A 22,377-nucleotide genomic window follows, 5' to 3' on the forward strand; every position below is an offset into this window, starting at 1 on the left:
AGAGAAGATACTTACAGAAGAATAGTCCGGGAAGGACTAAGGTGATCTTGCTCAGAGTCTGGTAAACGAAGAATTTTGCCTCAGAGCCAGTATTGTTTCTTAATTGTAGGTCAAGTTAAGGAAACCACTCAGTTCTACATTAGCAGAGAACTTCAGCTTGAGCTTTGACTTTCACTGTCTCAGCACCCAGTGCTTTCTGGCAAAACTGTTGGTCAAATACAGAGGAAAATAGCCTGCGCTTTCAACACCATACATTACAATCTGGTTCAGTTATATGAGAATGTTTATTGATTAAGGTCTTGCTCAATTTTAGATTTTTATACTTCAAGCAACTGTCACTGTTGTAAAAAAAGACCAAAGAGAAAGAACTTTTTATGATTGTGATGTAATGGAATTTAACACAATTATATTCCCAGAAATGTAAGCATCAACAGAAACATGGGTAGTTAAAAAATAGTGATACATGGATATATAAGGAAATTTTAAAGCAAGCCAGAATAATTACACAGGTCATCATGAGAGAAAAAAAATCTGCTGTTCTCTTGAACAGATCAAATTTGAGTATCTGACTGTTTTATGCCATTTCGTATTCTAACCAAAAGAACATGTCAGAGATACATCTTCCAAAAGTTTTAGAAACGAAGCACATAGGAATCCAGACACGCAGAAGAAAGACAAACTTAAAGCCTATAAAAATAGCACAATCTGTATTGAGGACACTGTGTATTTATGGCATACATCTAATTATGCTAAAAAACTCAAAGCCCCAGTGCACACAATACAGGAGTCACGCCACTTATTTTAATAGTGAAGAACAAAAATATTCAAAGAAACACAGTATTATGATCATTAAAAAAGTTGAAAAGCTTGGGTGTATCTTTTTTTGGCTTCTTCAAAGTGGGTTTGATTCACAGTAGTCAACCGAGCTGCAATAATATATACCAAATGAGATCTGATATACATCAGGAAAGCCCCAGAAGCAAGTTACCTGAGGAAGCATGGTGATGCAACTTTTGTACTCTATATACAGAATAAATTCCTTAAATGCATTCACTTTTAAGGCTGATGTGGTGTGCATGAAAATTCAAAGCTATCAGTGAAGAAAAGTGTTTGGAAACCTAAATCATTAAAAGAGCACTTTGCCCATGTGCTCTGGGAAATCTGTTCAAGATTGCTGTAGCTATGGAAAGTGCTTGTCTCTGCTCAAAGAGACTGAAGCCTTAGATATTGATGCAGTTACTCAACATCCAAGTTATTGCAATAATTTGAAAAGTTGATTTAGAAAATGCTTTGCAGCTGAAGTCCTTTCCTGCAGGTCGTCTATTTCTGATAACTCTGTGCTCCAACACTGCTGCAGAAAAAATGCTTATTATTTGCATCTCCAGCTGTTTCACAGGGCTTATTTTCATCCCAGAGAAGAGCTATCAATATCATTATACACTTGCAATGTTTACTTTTATCATCACAGGGACAGGTGTGTCGAGCAATCTGCTGTTGTCTTCCTCTTCCCAAGCAGGAAAAGTGAACAGCAGCAAACAGCATTGGTAACAATAGCCACCTCAATGCAACTCAGCCGGGCAGATGGGTGGTTATGCCTGTTTGCAGAAGACAGCCAGCAGGTAGGATCTCTAACTATATTGTTTAAATTAAGAAATGCTTATGATTCATCCAAGAAGAGATCATTATTTCACAGTTTCTTTCCCCTTCATCATCTGTGAGTAATCAGCAGTGATCTAAAACAGTCATTCCTACTCTTTCTTCCTTTTGCATAATGGACTATATGTAAAAATTTCAGATCTTCTCTGTCAGGAATTTCACAAGCTATTTGTTGCTGTCCTTTGTTTGTATTCCAGATAGCTTTCTGTAGGGTTTTTTTTCATTTAGTACTTTGGTTTTCTTACATAAGTAGTAGATAACTTACTGTATTTGTTGTGTTCTGCAATCAGATATATGCAATGATCTCAATTCAATTATTGTGCTGTCCACCGTTTAGACAATGTTTCAGCTTGCACTGGAAATAATCCTTTGAATCTTCTTGGGCTGCTGTATGTAGCTGATCCTTGGCTACTGTTTTGGCTGATATTAGCAGACTGTAGAACTGCAGGCAGTTTTCTACTATACAGCTGTTTCTGAGACAGCAAAGTACAAAGGTGAACCTATGACTTCTACTCTCCTGTACTGTAAGTTTCTACTCTACAGGATTTTTCCAACACCCCCGTGAGTTTAGGACACGAGCACACACTAACATAGCTGTTCACTGCTCTGTTCTGTTTTCCTCTTTCATGCCTTTACTGTTCTCTCCTCATTCTCAGCCCTGGAAGACAATTCCTAACAGTATCTTGGGGCACAGATGATGTCTTCAGCTCTGTGTCTATTTTAATACATACTTTTCTAAACTTTTCATGTAACTTTTATTTGACAAGATTTCACTCAGAACAGCAGATAATCTGAATATGACATGACAGAGTTAAGGTAGAAAAGCCTTCTTTATTGGAAGGTTTATGATAAAAGGCAGTCAACTGCCTGTAAAGACTTTACATTAAGACAGGATCACAGGTAACACATCTGGAAATGCTGACAGGCCAGAGTTTGGCTAATTTTATTCTTCATTAATTCTTCATCTTCATCTGGGGAAGCATGAAGCAACTTCTCCTAGTGTTTTTAAAAAAATAAAATCAATAAATAATAAAGGTGAAATTCATCCTTGTCTTTGGTAAATTTTTTTAACTTTGTAGCATTCTAATGGATATCTCAAGGGGACTGCTTATATAAATAAAATTATGTACATGCATTCTTAAAGCACTAGGTTTATTATCTTCAAAACAGGTTTTTTTAAGACCTTCATAGAAGTAAACGGAATGTCTGCTAATTTGTATCATCCCAGATGAGTATGTAGCCTGCTTTAGTTTTATATTGAATATTATTCAGCATTTTATGCTACATATATTTTTGTTTCACCGACATTATAATCATAGCCAATGTGGAATAGGGCATATCAACTTGACAGTAATAGTTATGCGTCTCTATAGCTACATATTAACTTTGCACTTTGGTAGCCAATAATTCCATAGAGTTCCAATTTTTAGCTGTTCTCATGAGACTTATAGCAAGTGAAAAAGTGGCTTTTTAATCTTTTCTAGTCTTGCATTCTGTAATTAGCTAGAAGTAACACCTCTTTGTGGGTTTTGTTCTTTTTTTAAACAAAAGTAAATAGCACTGTTATGTCCTCGATACATAGCTCCACCCCCCGTCACTGTAAAAGCTTTACCCAGCTATGTTATGATTTAACTTTATAGCAAGAAATATTAATAGCAATTCTGTTAAAATTTCACATGCAAACCCCTCTGACAACATAGTAACTACTGAAGTGCTTTTCTCAGCTCTTGCCTCCTGCATAGCCCCACACAGTGATATAGCCTACAAGGAGATGTCTCATGGATCTAGCATCAACTGCAAAACCTTTTAACTTCCTAGAATGAAAAGTTTTGATTACTTTAGCTCAGGGTGGTCAACTTCTATTTGCTTGCCTAAGGAAACATGTGACAGAGCCATAGATGTACACCGTGTAAGAATATTCCTAGTTTTATTTAACCATGAAGTACATTTTGCTCTGTCTTGATCCTATGGGTTACTTGGAGTAATTCGGACTTTTAAAAATCTCTTTCTGTGACAGGTGAAAATTCATCACCCCTTTTATCTTTAGCATATTTAGAACTCCATTGTCTAGATAAGAGCCTGTCTGTAGAGATATTTAGTAAGATATCCCATTAAAGTTGTGGTACATTAGAGTGCTACAAAACTTGTCCCTGCGTAGCACCATGTGTTTGAGGTCTGTAGCTACATTGCTACTATGATAAAACAGTATTTTGCACTTCCAGAAGCAATAACATCTGCACATCTATCCACCTCTCTGTACAGCTCCATCTATAAAAACTGGATTGATATAGTGGGTTTTTTGTTTGTTTTGGTTTATTTTCTCTCCATCGCAGCACCTTGAATTTACAGGTATTAAAAAACCTCCAAAACCCCCAAACCACCCAACCTTGTATTATACACTGTAGGAAGATTGGGGGAGTATCTCTTGTAATAGCAAGTTTGCTCTGTAATTGTTCTTTTAAGGACCAAATTATGCTGGGTGAAACAGAAGTCAGATTAATACAACCCAAAGTTTGGAAGAGGAAGAGATATTTCTAGAATACTCAGGAGGCGTACAAGGCCTAATGGGTTTGTTGGCTGGTTTGACCATAAATTTGAACAGATCTTGATGAAATACCAACAAACAAACAAACAAATTACTGCCTAAGAGAGGAGATCTTTTGTAGCTTCCTTCCATCCTTGTCAGTAAAATCCATTTGTGATATACAAGTCAATTTGGTCAGTGATGGAACAAACCTTTAGAAAGAACAGGGAATTTTTATAAATGTTCTTGTTCATTCCTTCACCTCCAACTTTCATCTCAATAAAAAGCAGAGGTTGCAAGCAAGAAAAAAAAAACTGACGAAGGCAACACTTTTAATGTGTATAAACAAGCATAAGGAAGCATCTGTTATTCTATTTCTCCCCAACAATCAAGCACAGAATTTGCCAAGTTTGAATATTTACCTCTTACTTAATAATTGGTTATTACCATGAGTATAACTGCTAGCAGAACTGTTGCAGACATAGGTAGAGCATGTGCATATGGGGTAGGAACAGAGGCTTTTAGTACACTGTAGATTTGACAGACTTGGAATCCCAGTGCCAGCACATGCCTTGTGCATGCAGAGATGTTGAGTATCCCAAATACACAAGAATAAGTGAGGTTCATCTTTCTTTTATACACTGAAACAGTCCTTAACAGTTTAGGTCAACCATTTTCAACTATAGGCCACGTTAAGACACTTTCTTCTGCACCTTGCAGTTTTATAATCTCTTCATTCATTTTGATCTCATCTGAACCTCTCTGACAAGTAACCTGAGAAAAAGTGCCAAAGAACAAATTTGCTGTGATTTGCTACAACTGTGGGTTAAAAATCAGTACTACCTGGATGAAAAAATAAAGGTCAGGCTTTCTTGTAAGATAGGCATGTATTTAAAATCTAGGATTTTAAAAATACATCATAGTACATTCACTGGATCTGATTTCTAAATGTGCAACACAGCCCAGTGAACTTGGGTGCTTAAACAGAAGGGTTTCTGAAATTCACAACCACATCCAAACACAACTTCAGTTTTGTAGTTAATGGAAAAGACAGAGAGAGATTCATGTCTTAAGAGAAAAACTTAGAACAGTTGATGAACAATTTTGCCAGTACCATTTTTGCACAATGTATTAAGTTCAAAATTGTGTCTGCAGTTTTGTTATATTTAAGAAACAAAACAGACTGAGTTATTTCCCTAAGGTTTGGAATTCTCAAAGTACACTTTGTATATGGTTTATTCAAAAGAGATTATTTGTTTTGAATATACTTCCCCTTGGAGCTTACAAAATTTGCCTAAAGCACTGAACAAGCGCTTATAAATAGGAGATGATGGAAGTGGCCCCACAAGGAAATACTGTCAAGTAGGGTTATTTCCCCTGTAAAAATTGCTCTTTTCTATAAAAGAATGCATGGCTACAGGCATGAAATTACTGAAAAAAAAAAAGAAAAAAATTGTACACATGACAAACTTGAGAAGAGGTAGATTGTTTTGGCGTGTCATGCTGTATACCACATTAGTGAACTGATTTTGCTGAAAAATGACCTGGCAAAACCAAGTCCTTTTTAAGTGAACTCTATCTGATTCACTGTGAGGCCACACAAAGACTTGTGTTGGCACAGCTTCAAAGTGGCATACCATACTGTGGGAACAGGCTAGTGAAGGTCTAGGAGTATTTGAAGCTAGTGTCACCCTACCCCCACACCCTACACATTAATGCAATCTGCTATGTAAGCACAGCCAATTCCTTTATTTTAATCAAGCAGCGTGGCTGTGTGTTTTCTCATCTGTCCCATCTGTGCCTCCCATTTTTTTACTTCCCCAATGTCTACATTTGCCTTTTATCACCTCTTCATCCACTCAGGTTTTGTCCCCAGAATAAATCCACTTCTATGAAATTCAGTGGCTGATATCCATATGCAAATTTCTGCAAATTCACCAAAAGTACACTATTCAAACAGCCTGTGGTGCTCTTTACTGCATTAAGCAGATGAAGGCAGAAACAAACTATCAATATTTGCATTAGCACTTTGCATATTCATTTGTTAAAGGCTTGGTGCTAACCCCATCCAAACCAAAGCACAATCCACTCTCCTAGAAACTAATGGGAAGATTCATGTGAATACTTATTTGCCTTGCATCCTCACATCCTGGCAATTACAGGAAGGATCAGCCTCCAGAGGCATATCCTAGAAATGTTAAAACAAAGCCCATGCTGGTTCAGTAACAAAGCTCTCTTCCAACACATCTTTTGAGAGCTTGCTGTTGACAATGGGGTTTTTACAATACTTTTTCCTCCTCTGAATTTTGTTCCAATTATTGACTATGAACAGATACAGTAGAGAAGAATTACTTGAATTAACATTCTATAGCAACTGCTGTTCTAGAAAGGAAATTGACAGCACTAATGTTTTTGAAAGCTTCTAGTGGGGCCAGTTTACATAAATATATCCAGAAACTTAACCCAAACTTCTGTTTTGCTGCTAGACCACTTCTATGCTTTGCTACTTTGTGTGATTTTGCTTCAAGTTCCATGTTTCTATTAATGTTTGCCCCTGTCTGGCCCTGTGTCTGCGAACTCAAAGTCTCTGGTTAGTGAACACATTCCCAAGGTTGCTGTCAACATCAACTAACTTCTCTCTCTGTCCTAGTATGGAGGAACCTTCCCATAGGTTATTTGCTGTGTACTTGTTGCATCCCTCCAGCTCTCATCTCTGGCAGTTAACAGCTTTTCTAAGCCCTCTTGTTTTGTGCTCTCTTCTTGTGAGAGATTTGTAGAGTGCTACAGTTTAAGTTGTACATGTTGTGTGACAGTCACTTTTCTTTTATTCCCTGTTTCTATTTGTGCAATTCTCAGAGATATATTTGCTACAGGCATGACAAAGCCATATGCATGACAGCTGGCCATGATTTGTGCTGGTGTATTTCACCATCCCTAAGTCTTTATGCTTTATTTAGCAATTCCTTAGTAATCACAGCAGATGAGTCTGCTTTGTCATTAGGCTGCAATGCAGAAATGTTTCATACATCGTTATCAAAGTTTGAATATGCTAATTCCTGACAAACATTTTGCAAAGTTACAACATAAGTATAAGCAGAATATTGTGTATAATTGCACGTAAGTATATATACATCCGTCTCTCACAGACATACATATACGTCTATTTTCCTTAACAAATATTTCTTTTTGTCTCATATATTTATATTCTCATGGCAGGTTTAGATTTTTTTCCCTTCCTGAATTTTATTTAACGACTTCTCATACCTTCTCTTCTGCATTGCATTTACTGTTTATTAAAGTACTGGGCTTGTTTCTTTACACTTAAATGTAAACACCAATGAGAGTCCATCCAGTTTATCTTTGGAGCACATGCTGAAATTTGACAGGAATTTTGCAGTCTTTACTCTGCCCTTCACTTTTCTCTTTTGTTTGTTGTGGGTTTTGTTTTGTTTTTTTATTCTGATCCTCTTCATCTGCTTTGTTCTTCATATTTATTAAGTTTTAATTCAAAATGGAAATGAAAACATGTCTACTACTGGAAGCAAATAATTCCTTTTGTACTGGCACTGGCCTTGCAACTGGCACTACAGTTGCTGGCACGGGCCTTGTAAACAACTTGATGCAATTTTTCTTGAGTGAGTACTTGCACTAAAGTCAGTAGGAACATTTCCATTAGTAACATTACATAAGTATGTGTGTATCTTGAGGATCAGAGCTGCAGACGCATATCCAGCTCTCAGGGTTGCAATAACATGCAGGTTAAGGTCAAGTTCTTTGGGTCACCATGTACAGACTTCATCACAATGGAGGACTGTGGCCTGGTTGCTTCACATGTTTCCCAAACAGTGGTATAAGAGTTTCATTCTTTCCAAGAAAGTAGTTATCTGAGTGTTGTTACTATTGTATCCCTGGGTAGCCTTGTTACCATTATACTCCCCCAACAAATATAAAAAGCACATCTTCCCTGTTGTCCTTTTTCACTGGTAGGCTATGGCATCCTCCTTTTCCCTTCCTGAAGTCCTCTCCAATTTTGGTTACACAATTCTAATTTAGTGAAGCTTTCCTTCTCTTTTAGCCCAAGGTGTCTGTTCTTCTTATTGCTCCTGCTCAAACTGGATATCAAAAAAAAAAATTTCACTGAAAGGCTCATCGGACACTGGCAGAGGCTGCCCAGGGAGGTGGTGGAGTCACCAACCCTGGAGGTATTTAAAAGATGGGTAGACGAGATGGTCAGGGACATGGTTTAGTGGCATATAGGAATGGTTAGACTTGAGGATCCAAGACGTCTTTTCCAACCTGGTGATTCTATGAAACCTTCTCCAGCTGGTCTGTAATTCTCTTGGAAGCTGGCACCCAAACCCAAATGGAGTACTGCAGATAAAACTATTCTGATGAACAGCCGAGTGACTTCACACAGACTATCTTGTTCATACTGTCCTATACAGCATTTCCCTCTTGCAAGAACAGCACAGCATTGCTCACTAACATTTACCTTGCCTGTAACCCTTAGATTCTTTCCAACAGGACTGCATTTAACCAATGGTATCCCATTATGTGTGTTGGAAGTTGACTGCTCCTGCTCAAGTGAAGTTCATTGTGTTTGCCTCTGTTGTAGTTACCCCCTTAATATTCACTTGCGTCATTACCACTAGTCCTCTCTTTTATTACATCAATAGTTAAGGCTCACTTTTCATTAAGATTGCAAGCTCACCCTGCACCTGTAAGGGCACAGCAATTGATGTAGCTTTCTCTAGCTCCACGTGAAAAGAAATGGATTTGCTCCATTTGCCACTGAAAGAAAAGGGTTGGAGCAAGTGGGAGGGCTTTGTGACCAATTTAACATCAGCAATACTGGGCCAACTGTATTACTATATTTAATCATTTCTCCTACACATTCAGATGTACTCCTTGAGTGGGTGGAGGAATCTGATAGTGATTAAAAGTCAGGGCGTGTCCCAGCCTGCTGATCAGCATACTGGTATGAGGGAGAATTCTTCATACTGCTAAGTCCTGAGAGTTAATAACTACCATATGCCTACTCTTAATTACCCTTGAAGACAGCAATAGAGGTCAGGCCATCTCTTGACTAGGCCCATTTTCACAAGATATGTTTGAAAGGCTCAGTTTTTACATCTCTTCCTTCCACAGACACAGTCTAACCCTAGTTAAAATCTAAAGGAAAGATGAAAGGAACCTACATTCTTGTCATCCACCTTGAGGTGAACCATCTGTCATTTGTTACCACACAAGGCAGAAAAGATTCACATTCATAGTGGACTAAATTGCAGAGACAATACCTAGAAAGAGCCTGGGGGAAAGGGTAAGACAAGTCATAAGGGGAAAAATATAGGCTGGGGAGAGAAGCGGGGCAGAGAAGGGGTGAGGAAGTAGAGACAAGAGGGAGAAAAGTCCAGAAAGAGACGTACACAGGTGTTAAAATGTTTTTCTGTGGTTCTGATCTCATTGCTTTTTCCTGAATAAATCCTTCAGAATGAAACTCTGCAGGGAGATGTGTGTCTATATATCCCCCTTGTAGTTTCCTTACAACCATTGCAACTGTTCCCCTGAAGTTATACCTCTCTGCCAATTTCCTACATCCCAGAAATCTAGAATGCCCAAATAAGAAGTTAGGACCGTCCAAAACTAAAAACTAAATAGGTCAAACTCCAGCATCACAAGCACTGGTTGTACAATGCTACAGTTCTAACAGCTCCCACTTATGAGGTTAAAGAAATAATGATTCATGAGACTGGCTGACATTGGAATTATTTAATCAGGCCATCCCTAACGTAAAGACATTGACTCACATTTCCAGATGTAGGTGGAACGGGCAATTGTCTTTTCCTCATAATTGTCTTAACTTGCTTTGCTAGTCAGAAATAGTATTCTAGGTTAAATTTCAAATCTGGTAATCATTAGAGGTACGTTCTTTCCATAGATGTTTGTATTTCTAGTCAATCTAGGACAGAATTTGACCTACAAACTTAAATATGTAGCAACAGCCTTGAAAGAAAAATCTGTACTTAAGTCTGAACCAGAAATTAAGATTGCTTGTTGCTTGATATATACTATGTACACAACGTTTAAAATATGAGTGAACAGATTGGAGCAGACAAGATTTTTGTTGTTTTTTTTACTCCCTGCCCCTTAAGTATGGCAATGGCATTCTTGCAAATAATAGAAGTGATAAAATCCCTTTAAATATTAGGATAAAAACGCTGGAATTTTCTAAAACTTTTAACAAAAAATAGTATATGGAAAGGAAGAAAATTATGAAGCACTGGTCATTCTCCATTGTTTCTCCATCCAGCTGTCTTTATATCCTTTGAATCTTCTTTGGTCTCCTTCTTACCTTTCTTTCATCCAAAAAGTGCTTAGCCTCTTTCTGGCTATTTACCTGTTTTTTCCCAAGGCATGGACTTATTCCAGGCTCTTGCAATTAAACAATACTCTGTGATGTTACAGTGATGAAAGCTGACCATAGTTAACCTGATCGGAGTGGAATGCCATGACTTTGACAACAAAGATTTGACCCAATTGCTGTAATCTGGCACATTTGCAATCTAGTACAGCCTGACGTCTCAAAGCAATGGCCCCAAACCACTAGAGACCTATGTGAAAGCGGGAACCAAGCAGAACAAAACTGAATTAAACCCAGGAGAAAGGCACTCAAAAAAAAAAACCCTGTTATTATATTACATAGTTTGTTAATACATGCTTGTTTTTCTTGTTAGAGGATACTGGGTGAGATGCCTACATGCTTTTTAAGAAGTCTTAACAATCCAGCAGGAAATGACAGAGCTGAATATATCCTCTTCTGAATATATATTCACATATTAGGGAAGTAATGCAGTCTGTGCACTACCTGATCAGTATTTCGTGAAGCTCCACTGCAGTGCAAAGTGGTGGTGAGAAAACGTGCAGTACTTAAACAGATCCATGCAGTATTCTGAGATTCTGCCCATAACAGTGAGGGGTTGTACTTCAGTAGATTTGACAGCTGTAGAGGAAGATAAAGGAACATTTATCGTCACCAGTTTTTTTCCTGGAGATTTTGTGATATTCGTAATACAAAAAACTCCTGGTTTTATATTTTTCCACTCGTATAGCATCTGTATAGCAGCCTTTAAAGTCTTCTTCCCCACCCCTTTAAATACCAAAGCAACACTTCCTTGCTCTGTTAGCATAACTGGGTGGAACATGGCACTGATGTGGAACACTTGCACCTATACATTACTACAATCATGGTGAAAATCACAGTATTTATTCCTTGGAAGTCAAACAACAGGCAGAAGATAAAGCATGAAAAAATGACAAGGTGTCCAAAAAAAATGAAAGAAAAAAAGCAAGCTATTTGGCATTACTCATTGGCTTTGTCTATAAAGCCTCCTGAAAGCTGCATGTAGAAACTTAGGAAATATCACTCCATAATAGTCCAGGATCTCATCTAGTGTAGATTTAGCTCCATATCGGGCTACACTATATTCTTACATGGATACCATTCAGAATCCTGCATGATTTTTTGGACTTGTCTTGCCATTCTGCTTTTGATGCCCTGTATCCCATCACCAACAACAGCCTGCAGGGATGCTGAAAAAGTGGTATAAGAACAGGATGGAAAGATGAGGTAATACTTCCTCAGCTCTCAATCTCAAATGTCATGGTTCAGAGACTGCTGGATTTTAAAAAAAAAACCAAAAGGCAGAGGCGGGAGTAGTGCCCTGTGTGGTGCCAGTTACCAGATGCCTTTCTCACTTTCCAGTCTTCTAAAAGTTTGTGAACAAAGCTCCTGTATCTGCTTCTTACCTGGTTTTGTCTCCTTCACTGTTGTTCACTACCACTGAGAACCAGAATTCCTAAACTGAAAATCAAACAATGTGCTATTTCTAGAAAAAAATAATTATCCAAATGCAAGTGTATTTCTTATAAATCTCAGCAGGTCGATATCTTTTTTCCAAAAGAGAAGTCACAGATAACCATGTGATCAAATTTTGCAAACTAGGATCTAGATCTAGACTTAAAATCTATGGCCTATTTATGAGGCCAAATGAACCATCACATGGCTTTGTAAATTGCTACCTGTTCCAAGTGTGTGTAAATATAAATAAATGTGTGCCATCTAGGACACTGATCAATGATGACTAAATGTACCCTGTGAATTCAATCCTGAACACTTTTTTCTAATAAAATCCTTTGTTCTGTCAACAAGTTCCAAGAAGTGATTTCTGTACTTTAAAATGGTCAAAATGTGTTACTATGACTCCGTATAAACTATTTTTTCCCAGTATACTGTCTTCTATGCTCTTAGGAGATAAAGCTGCTTCTCCAGTGGGAAAGTGGACTCAAAACAAAGAGATAGGGTTTGCTGTGCATATACTTATTGATAATCCAAAAGAAATTCTTTCAGGAAAGAGTCTTAGCCAGGGTAGTCTGATATTCTTGTGTTCAGAATAAACATTTGATTCTTTCTAGAAGTGGCTGGAGTGCAGGCAGGGAGAACATCATCTTTAAAGCAGGGATCTCTGTCAGAAGTTTGTGGGGTGGATACAGAGGTGTGGAATAGCTGTAGGGAAAACAAATCATGAGAGTGTCGATAACCATAAAAGTCATCTCCAAACCATGTTTTCATAGAAAACATAAAAGAAAAAAAGAAAATACAGAGGCAGCAGTGGTGAAGCAGCCAGGATACAGGCTCCCAAAAGACTTCCCATCCCACAGGAACTTCTGGAGGGCTTGCACCCTCTACTGGAGCATCCTAATAGACCCACAAATAGACTTGCTAGTTTGACTCACTTTTAAGTCCACAGCAAATCTCTTAGACTAGGAAATAAAGATTAATGCCGGGTTGATTACCATTGCTGACTTACTACCACAAGGATTTTTTAAAAGGACTGCATATGTACTTAAATATGCAGATGGAGGCAGAGTGGAGAGTGCTGTTCCATTGCTTTTGTTTTGAAAAGAAACAAAATAAGGCATGCAAGTTGAAATCTGTATTTTTCAAATCATATTTATATCAGTTCAAACTGAAGCATAGGAAAAACAAGCAGACCTTTCCAGTGCCTCTTGTAATGCAGAAGAACAACTCTTGTTATGTGACCTTTGTTCTAGGACAGATTACTCACCATCATTCCTGTAGCCATGCATTGAGAAAACCACCTGCTTTTTTGAACTGTCTGTTCTTTTTGTGTACAGCTTGGCCATAAATACTTTGTCCTATGAATAAATAGCCTATTCCTATAGCAAACAGAGACTAAACCTCTCCTAAAGTATCTTCAGATGAACAAAATGTCGTCATTTAAGTGTTCATGTTGCATAGTATAAGTCATAGTAGCATGATGCATAACGACATCAAGAAACTATGACTCATACCCTCACTGACACAGCTCTGCTCTTGTTTGCAATAGTTTGTGGCTGACGTTCCTCTTATTCTCTTTCAGAATTAGGGTCACCTTTGGGCTCCAAGACACCCCACATGACTTTGGACATATTGCAGGATCTTGCACCTCGCAGCTCAGCTTCTGTCTGCTAAACAAGAGTCAGGAGAGCCTTACTCCTTCATGCCTTTTTATAATTTAAGTTACATGGTTTTGTGGGGTACCTGCCTCCTGCATACCACCTCCAGCATTTGATACAAATATTTCCAACTTTAGCCGAATCTTACAAGCAAATAGTAACAGACTAAAACCTCAGCTAGATGTAAATGAATGGATTTTGTGGCTTCTCCAGTTTCAACAGCTTCTCGTTTTCCAGTTTTCTGTCATCACAGTGAACACCTTGGTCTACTGGTGATCACCTTACAAATTCAATGGAGGAAATGGAAAACCAGGCTCTGCGTCAGTGACAAAGAGAAGCTTTCAAAAGAGAACTGCCATACTCTATAGGAGAAAATAGACTTCACAGCTTCTGGGAAGAAAGTGGAAAGTACAGCACTGAGGAGTTTAAGCCTATAATACTATTGCTGTAGTTCAGCTGTTACTTTCCTAGCATTAAATGTAGAGACTGTAATAGTTAGGACCAATGGTGCCGCAGTGCACAGCACCACATTGCACTCAAAGCAAGGGACCATACCCTCCAGAACATGTGATTTAAAATGAGGCCCTATTAATATATGGAAGTCAATCACTTGACTGCACTGACATGCTACAAGTACAGTTGATCATTTTTTTTCCCTTTTTTATTTAAAAAAAAAATGCATGCCCAGCTTTCTTCATTTTGTATAATTTTCCCCTGTTTTAATCGCTTTCTGCCAAAATTAAACACTATAGATTTCAACACTTAAACATACTTTTGAGCATTTTCAAGACTCTCCTTAATGTTCTCTCTCTCTTGTTCTGCTAGTATGCAGAGAAGGACGTACACAGAGACCCACCTCCTTGCTAGTCCCTTGCATATATAACTGCAAGAGCAGAAGGAATTCTTAGGATCAGAAATCTGCCCTTAACGTTTTGTTTCTTAGTACAGTCTTAAGCACAAAGCCAAAAATATACACAGAAGAGGAAGAAGTAGTAGATTCATGTGACTTATTCTTTGAAAAACAGACATGAAACCAGGTAAATATTTCAGCTAGTGATGGAGAAGAATTTACTCAAGAAATTTATTGGCTTTGCTAGACTGCCATGGGTCTGAAGGCAGTTCAAGAAGAATAGCAGCATTAAAGAAGAGAATGATATGTCAGTCTGCAACACAGAATTAACCCATGGAACTCACACAATTAGAATGATGACAATTATACAGAAGTCTGCTAAATTCACCTTGGTATTTAGTTCTCTGTTAGGTATTGCTGAAATAGTTTTTTCTTGAGTAACCCAGTTGATGATAAATTCTCTGTGCATTCACCATGAATAATCTCTCTACAATCCATTTTTATTCAGTGAAGTTTTCTTGTTTTGTTTGTTGAAGTTTATTAAGGTGCCATGTACCATTCATCCTGGAGTTATATTTGAAGTTATGCTCAATAAGTGGAAGCTACCTGCTCCCAATTTGGTTGTCTCCTTAGTAGGAGAAGAAGAAAATTTCCAGATGAAGCCTTGGCTACGGGACACTTTAAAAAAAGGACTTACAAAGGCAGCTCAAAGCACAGGTTAGTGCTTTAGACTTTAAAGAAGGAACCTATGTTCCTACTGGATTCTCACACCTAGCATCCAGAGATCTTTAAATGTCAGTGGGCCCTGCTCAACATGATTATTTTTGGAAGTTCAAGGCTTTGCTGAATCGCGTACCCTACAACCCATAATTAGCTGTTTTTAAAATTAAAGATATTGTATTAGAAACAGCAAAAAGAAGTTATTCAAACAAAATTACTCTAAGCAACCATTCCTGAAGTGTAAAGTTACCTGAGGTTATGCCCTCAAAGATGACACTAGAAAGATAGCATGAGATGGACCAAATACATTGCCCTCTTTACTGCTATAGCAAAATAATTCTTAAGACGAGTATGGCAAATTGACTTAACAAGAGTAAAAAAGAGGAAAGAAGGCATTAAGTACCTCCAGCCTTTTCCTCATCGTTTTGTCACTATGTTTTCCCCCCCACATCTAATGAAGGATGGACATTCTCCTTGGCCCTTCTTTTGCTGCTAATAATATTTATAGAAACATTTATTTTCTTCAAATCTAAGAGTTGAACAGACTTTGTTAGTTAAACAGTCTATGACTATACTCAAGTTTTAAACAAAAACACGTGGCAATATATAACAGAAAATGCGTAGCACACAGCAGAAAATAAGTCATCTCACTTTCTCCCTGGCTGCTCCCATGAATGACAAGTGCAGTGAATCCAGTTAAAACCAAAACAAACCAAGTCAGTGTCTGGGAACATGAATGGAAGTGGCTTTCATTTAAGATGACATTTTTTTCCCTGCAAAATAAAGTGAAAAATCTGTAAGCATTTCACAGCAAGCTCTTGGTTTACCTTCACTGGTTCAGACAAGATTGTAAGTTTTACCTCTTGTAATGAAACAGCCAAGCACCAAAACTCTTTTTGGTACTTTTGTACCACACAGTTATTCTCTATCTCCAGCTGCATTTGATACTTAAGATTGGATAGATTTCCAGTTCCTTTATGTTACATATTTGAAAAAGTTTGGTTAGCTGTTTACCTAAGGTTCTCCAAAGTCTTTGTCATCATAACATCACTTCTGTAAATCCTGTTCTCTCCTGAAGAATTAATTCTTCAACAAACATAAGAGAAATAGAACACCAGATGAAGCAGGTATGCTCAAGCTCTTCTCTACCAGGTTATTGCTTACAACTGTTTCAGTCCTCTCAGTTTTCAGCCAACAAGTTCTCCACCCCATCCCTTGCTCGTTCTCATGCAACAAGACCATCTTGATATGGTGATGTTCTGCTCATATTTAGACAGTAAGCGACCTCTAGACTGGACACAGCATTCTTGATGGGTCTATTGACCATCAGATGAAAGATGGAAACATGATATGTGAAGCACATTGCTTTTGGCATATAATTTCTTCTTGTTTTCCCTTATTAAAGTCTCACATACTTTCTATGTATTTTTAATTCTGAGTGCTTACAGTCCATCAAGACCTGTCTACAGTTTATCTATCTAAAAAAAAGCCTGAAATCCAGTACTGCAAGCAATGTTACTTGACACACAAACATGTTCAATTATAAAGAAATTATCTAACTATATTTTAAAAATAATTTCAGGTGCTTGGATTTTCACCAGTGCTTTACGTGTGGGAATAACAAGACACTTAGTGCAAGCAGTCCGAGATCATGCACTGGCTAGTACTTCATCCAAAGTAAGAGTGATTGCCATAGGAATAACTTCACTCAGAAAAGTTCAACATAAAGAAATTCTGGACAAACACAAAGGTATTTTCCACTTATTCTAACTCATGGTTCTACTTCAGGTTTTTCAGAATTAAGCTGCACCTTTACAAAATCTGGAAGTAGTAGGAAGAACAACGTTGATCTAACTAAAAACAAAAATAAGGTTTTAAAGTGTGTTTTGGGGGAAAACAGGAATTAGAGAAGGAAGAATTGTTAGGACTAATATTAGATTCTATGCCCTGTACTTTGGCAGCAATTCTGCAAACATCCAGCAGGTGCCAGCATTAGACATTAGCTCCAGCCACCAGAGTAAGGATGACGACCAGGAAAAAATCATGCGTCGTAAGGAACCTAGAAAGTACCTTTAATATTTTTTTTCCCTTGTCCACTTACTACAGAAGCATTTCCTGCAAGATATTTCACAAATAATGTGAAAAAGTATATTTTCTAGCATGGAACATAAGCCATAAATATTTCAAGACAAAATTTTCTTAGTCATGGTTCAGTGTCTAATATGTAAAACTTCTCGATACAGGCCAAAACTGCTACTGATGTAGGATTTTATCTAGCTATTGGAAGCTCTAGGGACTTCACAATTCTTGTCAAAACAAACAAAGTTTGTGGAAAAAAATCACAAATGAACAAAAAACCCAAACAAAATCCAACAAAAAACAAAACCAAAATAAAATAATAAAAAAAAGCTTCACCCAACAAAACAATTGCTGAAAACGTCAAGACAAGTTGATGCTGCATTGAACTGGACATGGACTAAAAAGCCTATGGCATGACCTTCCCGTTCCTGGATAGACTGTCTGACCTAAGCAGAATATTAGAATAATAAAGTAGACGTGTAATGAAAATTAATGACAGTTTCTCTGTGCTACTTTACTTACTTGTAGAAGCTATGAACAAAAGTGACAAACACAGCCCTTTGAACTTGCACCTGGTTCTTCTCTTGGGTAGGCAAGCAAGTACTAGCTAGTTGCTGAAGGATCGCCAGACAGTATCAGCAATTTATTGTCATTGAGCTTCACCTTTTTCCATTCTTTTTGCCAAGGACAGCTACCTGTGTGATCTACGAGGTGCAACTCTTTAGCTGGAGGATTTTAACCTATTCCTGTGACTGAACTGGTCTGAAAGAACCTCAGAGGAAAGAATTCAGTTCATTTGTAATTTTTTGTTCAGGAAAGTTGCTTGGCGAGTGCAAAACTATTTCACCTCCCCCCCCCAGGCTCAGTGATCAAAATGCATTTGGATCTTTCCCAACCAGCAGCTACAAAACAAGTGCACTGGTCTTTTATCGCATAGATTTCCTCCCCCCCTTAACTAAAGCCTAAATTCTTTGTCAAGGAATATTTCACGTGGAGCATTCCTGACCTTACGACCTTCTGCCATTGCTTCCACCCAAAGACTTCTGGATTTTAGCCAGTACCTAGTAAGACAAAGGAACTTTATCAGGGATGTTGATTCTAAACCCAGTTCTCATTATACTTGGCACTAACACAAGCAGCTTGTTGTATAAAATAGAGTCTAACAATCCAACCCAGCAAGGAGAAAAACAAGCCCCTGAAATCAGTGGATCTCTCCCATCTTTTCTGTGTTAATGGATGCTTTAAAACATAATGGAAGATCACTTCCACCTTTTCAGAAACTAAATACGAAAATCCCCCGGGGCCTTTTTCAATTTGTTGTTGTACCACTGGGTCCTAATCAAAAGCCAGATTTTTGGCAAGTAGGCTTAATGTTACATGGCAGCAGAATTTAGGCAGTCCTCTGTCAAAACAAAATTTGAAGGCAAATTAATTGTCTAAAGAAGCTTTCCCCAACAACGGAGAGGCAGAGAAAAGGAGGTGAAAAAAAAAAAAAAAGCTGTGGCATTTGCTGTTTGTAAAGGACATGTAAATTTGCTGCTTTTTTTCCCTGGAACAGCCTCTGATATTCCTACTCTTCCCAGAGCTGCCGACAGGGAAAGAAGTCATAGGAGAACACCTGATGATAGCCTTTTTTCACCTTGTTTTGTAGCTTTCTTTTATCCTCTTCGACTGTGTGCAGCTTCATTTCAGAAAGCCACTTAGAGCTATGCTATGCAGCGTGCTCAACCCTTCTACCCACAGCGCGAAGGAGCTTGTCCTCTGGGCAACTCAATGTGTTTATGCAATAGTAATGCTGCTATGAGCTCCTGGTGATATTATGTTCACTGCCTCTCCAACATTAGCCTTAGCCTTGGCTGTGGAGAAGAACCTGGATAAATCCGGGGCTGGACTTCCCCCAGAATTCAGCTGAGCACCTGCTCTTCCTAGCTGACACTGCCAAAAGCTGAATTAAGAAAGGTTCTGTGTAACATGTGGCTCTTATGAACCGGAACATAAACTGGATGGAACTGGAACATGTCTCTGCCATACCTTAAATAGAGCTAGGTTACTTGCATAGGTACATGCTATGTCTAGAAAGGCTTTAACACCCATATCCACAAAATTAGTGGTAGGAAAATGCAACACATAGGCACAATAGCCAAACTGACAGTTTTATTCATAACTCAAAAGCTGTAGGAGTTGGAAAAGAGGCGTGGTAGAAGGAAATGCAGATTTTAAACAGTTGCTTTTATCTGGCTTACTTGCAACAGGACTGATTATGAAGATGAAAAAGAAAAATAATCAGGCACTAACAGCCTGGCTTGCAGCTAGGAAGGATATATTAAAGTGGATGTACAATAATGGGAAAAAAAGATTATTTTTTTTTTTTCAAGGAAGGAAAGGGAGCTGAAAAATTGTGTGTATGGAAGACGGGTATGTAGCGCAATCCTTAGAACAAAAGACTGTAACACGGCGTCTGTTTTACCCAGGACAGTGATTTTATGAAAAAAAAATCAATTATAAATGATTTCAAGTTACAAACATCCCTCACCAAAAATGAAAGGTAATAAGAAGGCACTTTCTAAAGTCTGCCTGTCACTCACTTTTTAGAATGCAATTTCCAACTGAGGACTAACCATTAGACCTCATATAACTCTGTCAATTAAATTAAAGCTGCATTTAAATAGACAAGGACATGCAGGAGTCTCACTTATTCTACTGGGCTAAACATGGACACAAACACTACTGAAATAAATATGTTTGCCCTTGTTTATACTAGCTGAGACTTTAGCCCTCTGAGACATTACGGTTTCCATCCACAATCATCAAGTGTCATGGCCCCTCTTCCATTTGTTTCAACAAATATTTTAAATAAATCAAGTTCAATATTGTTCAATAAATATTTTCTAAAACCTCTGAATGAATGCCCTGTATTCCCTAGATGATGACTGATATCACTAGTTTTGCAGAGCCCAGAGGGAAAATTTTCAGGCATTTCAGCTTTCAGTCCTGTCAAATCTGGCACCTTTCAGAAGGAACATCTCCTTCTTGTCTGTCCAAAGAGTATATTCAAGCCTCTCAAAGTGTGGTGAACTATGTTATAGTGTAGGCAATACAGAAATGGAGGTTGAAGCACATAAAAACATGGACGTTTTTTGTAGACAACACTAACATCTCTCCTCTTCTCTCTAGAATGAAAGTCTGTACACTACCAATCAGATGATAATATCCACGGCCCACTGTCTTCCCTGGACCACAACCATTCCCCCATTTTTAATTTTAGGGATCACACAACACCAGATGAGCCAGATGGAACCACTAAGCTACGTCTCACTGGAAAAGTATATTTCAGAACAGCTTTTACTGGGTATGGTGGTAAGTACTGCTAACTTGAATAGTACTGATCATTACAATGACACTTGTGGGCCCCTGGCTTTTATCAAAGGCAGGTCCAATTCTCAAATTAGATAATTCATCTACATAGGCAAGATCAAATAAAAACATTTGCCATATATAAGAGGCAGAACTAAGGTGATTTCTCAAGTCGAGAACACTGCTCTTTGAATCAAAAATCCTGACTTAAATGTAGCTCCAAGCTGGCCTTCAAGCATAGCTCAAATTGCCTTAAAATACAACTAACTGAAAATAAATCCAGCTTTAAGTGCCTTTAGCAGCAGTTCTAAGAGACGGACATTGTTGTATACTTTTTATTCCCTCTCACCAAACAAGGTCTTGAATTGCTCCAACGCTGGAAGAAAAGCTGTGTTCCAAAGCCTCTGAAATATTTTTAAGCCATATTTTATTTCACGATAGAATCTTATCCTGGATGAACAATGTAGCTATCTAATAGCCATCTAAGTCTTTGTGACCTTTGTTACAATGAGAATTGTTTACTAGGCAGGCCTTCTGCTGCTATTTGTGGAAAGATTCAGTTGTAGTGCTAATACAATTACTACCTTTCCCCTTTGTTTCTGTAATATCTGCAGTGCTACCGTGGCTGAAACAGAAGGGAGAGCTCACTTATCACACTTGCTTGCACCAATTGGAATATTCAATTATATAGCCCATAATATGGTTGCACAGATGTACCTGAAAGCCACAAATGCACCCAAAGAATGCTTATCTGGTGATTTAGACAGGAAAGACACATGTGGGCTGTAATGGTAGGCTAAGGTTGCAATGCTGGGAGTCAGAACGTAGCCTCATTCTGCTTGCAAACCAAATCCATTTGAACAAATCTCAGTGGAAACAATTTTTTCTGTCAAAAACTGCCTATTGTTTTGACAAATATTTCACTGGACCATACTGAATTCAGTGATATCATCTATAAACAAACCAATGTTGTTCATTTAAGCTTATTTATATTCATGCTGAGCAAAGCTCTGTGACTTTAATTAAGTTAAACACTTAAACAAAGTTAATGCAGAATTTCCTATTTAAAGAAAAAAAACAACATTTTTGATATAACTGAGTTATTCTTTGCAATTAAGGACTTCCCACCTTCAAGTCAGAATCTACTCTCCTCCCCTATTTTGAGAAGCCTGTAGTCACAGAGGTCACTCTTCAAACTAGAGCATCAACCATATAGAGGTATGGCATTGCTCTATAGTATTCACTAAAACAACTGAAGTTTGCCCACCATGTCCTGGCTACAGCTCTGTTCTATTCTTATCTCCATAGATACCCCACAACAAATTCAACAAGTAATAAGTGGCTATTTGTACACAGCTCTGGGAGACCTACAAAAGGAAACATCGAAAAATTGTTTTAACCAAATGCCTTTTATCTTCCAACTGAAAGAGGCATTCATCTCATGATGAGTTCAGCATTTATAGTATAAACCATGTAGAAGTAAATGGACCCCTCTGGGTCTCCCTGGAGAATGGCTAAGGACAGGGATGCCTACATCATTTCTTCCCTTGCTGCAGTGACAAAAGTTAAATATTTAATTAGCATTTCTTTTAAATTTATGAGATTATGTTATTAATGATCACCACAATAGATTGTGCTGAAGGAAATTTTAAGTTTTTTAGGCAGAGTAACAAAGAGT

The 22,377-nt window shown here is 37.9% G+C and overlaps 1 protein-coding gene and 1 long non-coding RNA gene across 2 annotated transcripts in view; one reads left to right on the forward strand and one right to left on the reverse strand.

Annotated features, from left to right (window-relative positions):
- Nucleotides 1-217: 217 nt before the first annotated feature.
- The window catches only part of LOC128852268 (uncharacterized), a 41,715-nt gene continuing 19,555 nt past the window's right edge, over nt 218-22,377 (reverse strand). Inside the window, exons 2-3 of the long non-coding RNA XR_008450007.1 lie at nt 11,046-11,180; nt 218-2,652 (exon numbers count right to left, since the gene is read on the reverse strand). This is a non-coding gene — a long non-coding RNA (uncharacterized LOC128852268). The remainder of the gene's footprint in view (nt 2,653-11,045; nt 11,181-22,377) is intronic.
- TRPM5 (transient receptor potential cation channel subfamily M member 5) overlaps nt 13,989-22,377 on the forward strand; it is a 44,837-nt gene continuing 36,448 nt past the window's right edge. The window contains 5 exon segments of the mRNA XM_054067689.1: nt 13,989-14,069; nt 14,071-14,097; nt 15,083-15,263; nt 16,849-17,016; nt 20,520-20,702. Coding sequence (XP_053923664.1) covers nt 13,989-14,069; nt 14,071-14,097; nt 15,083-15,263; nt 16,849-17,016; nt 20,520-20,702 — 640 coding nt within the window.

This window comes from Cuculus canorus, chromosome 5 (assembly GCF_017976375.1).
Source record: "Cuculus canorus isolate bCucCan1 chromosome 5, bCucCan1.pri, whole genome shotgun sequence".
Taxonomy (NCBI): Eukaryota; Metazoa; Chordata; class Aves; order Cuculiformes; family Cuculidae; genus Cuculus; species Cuculus canorus.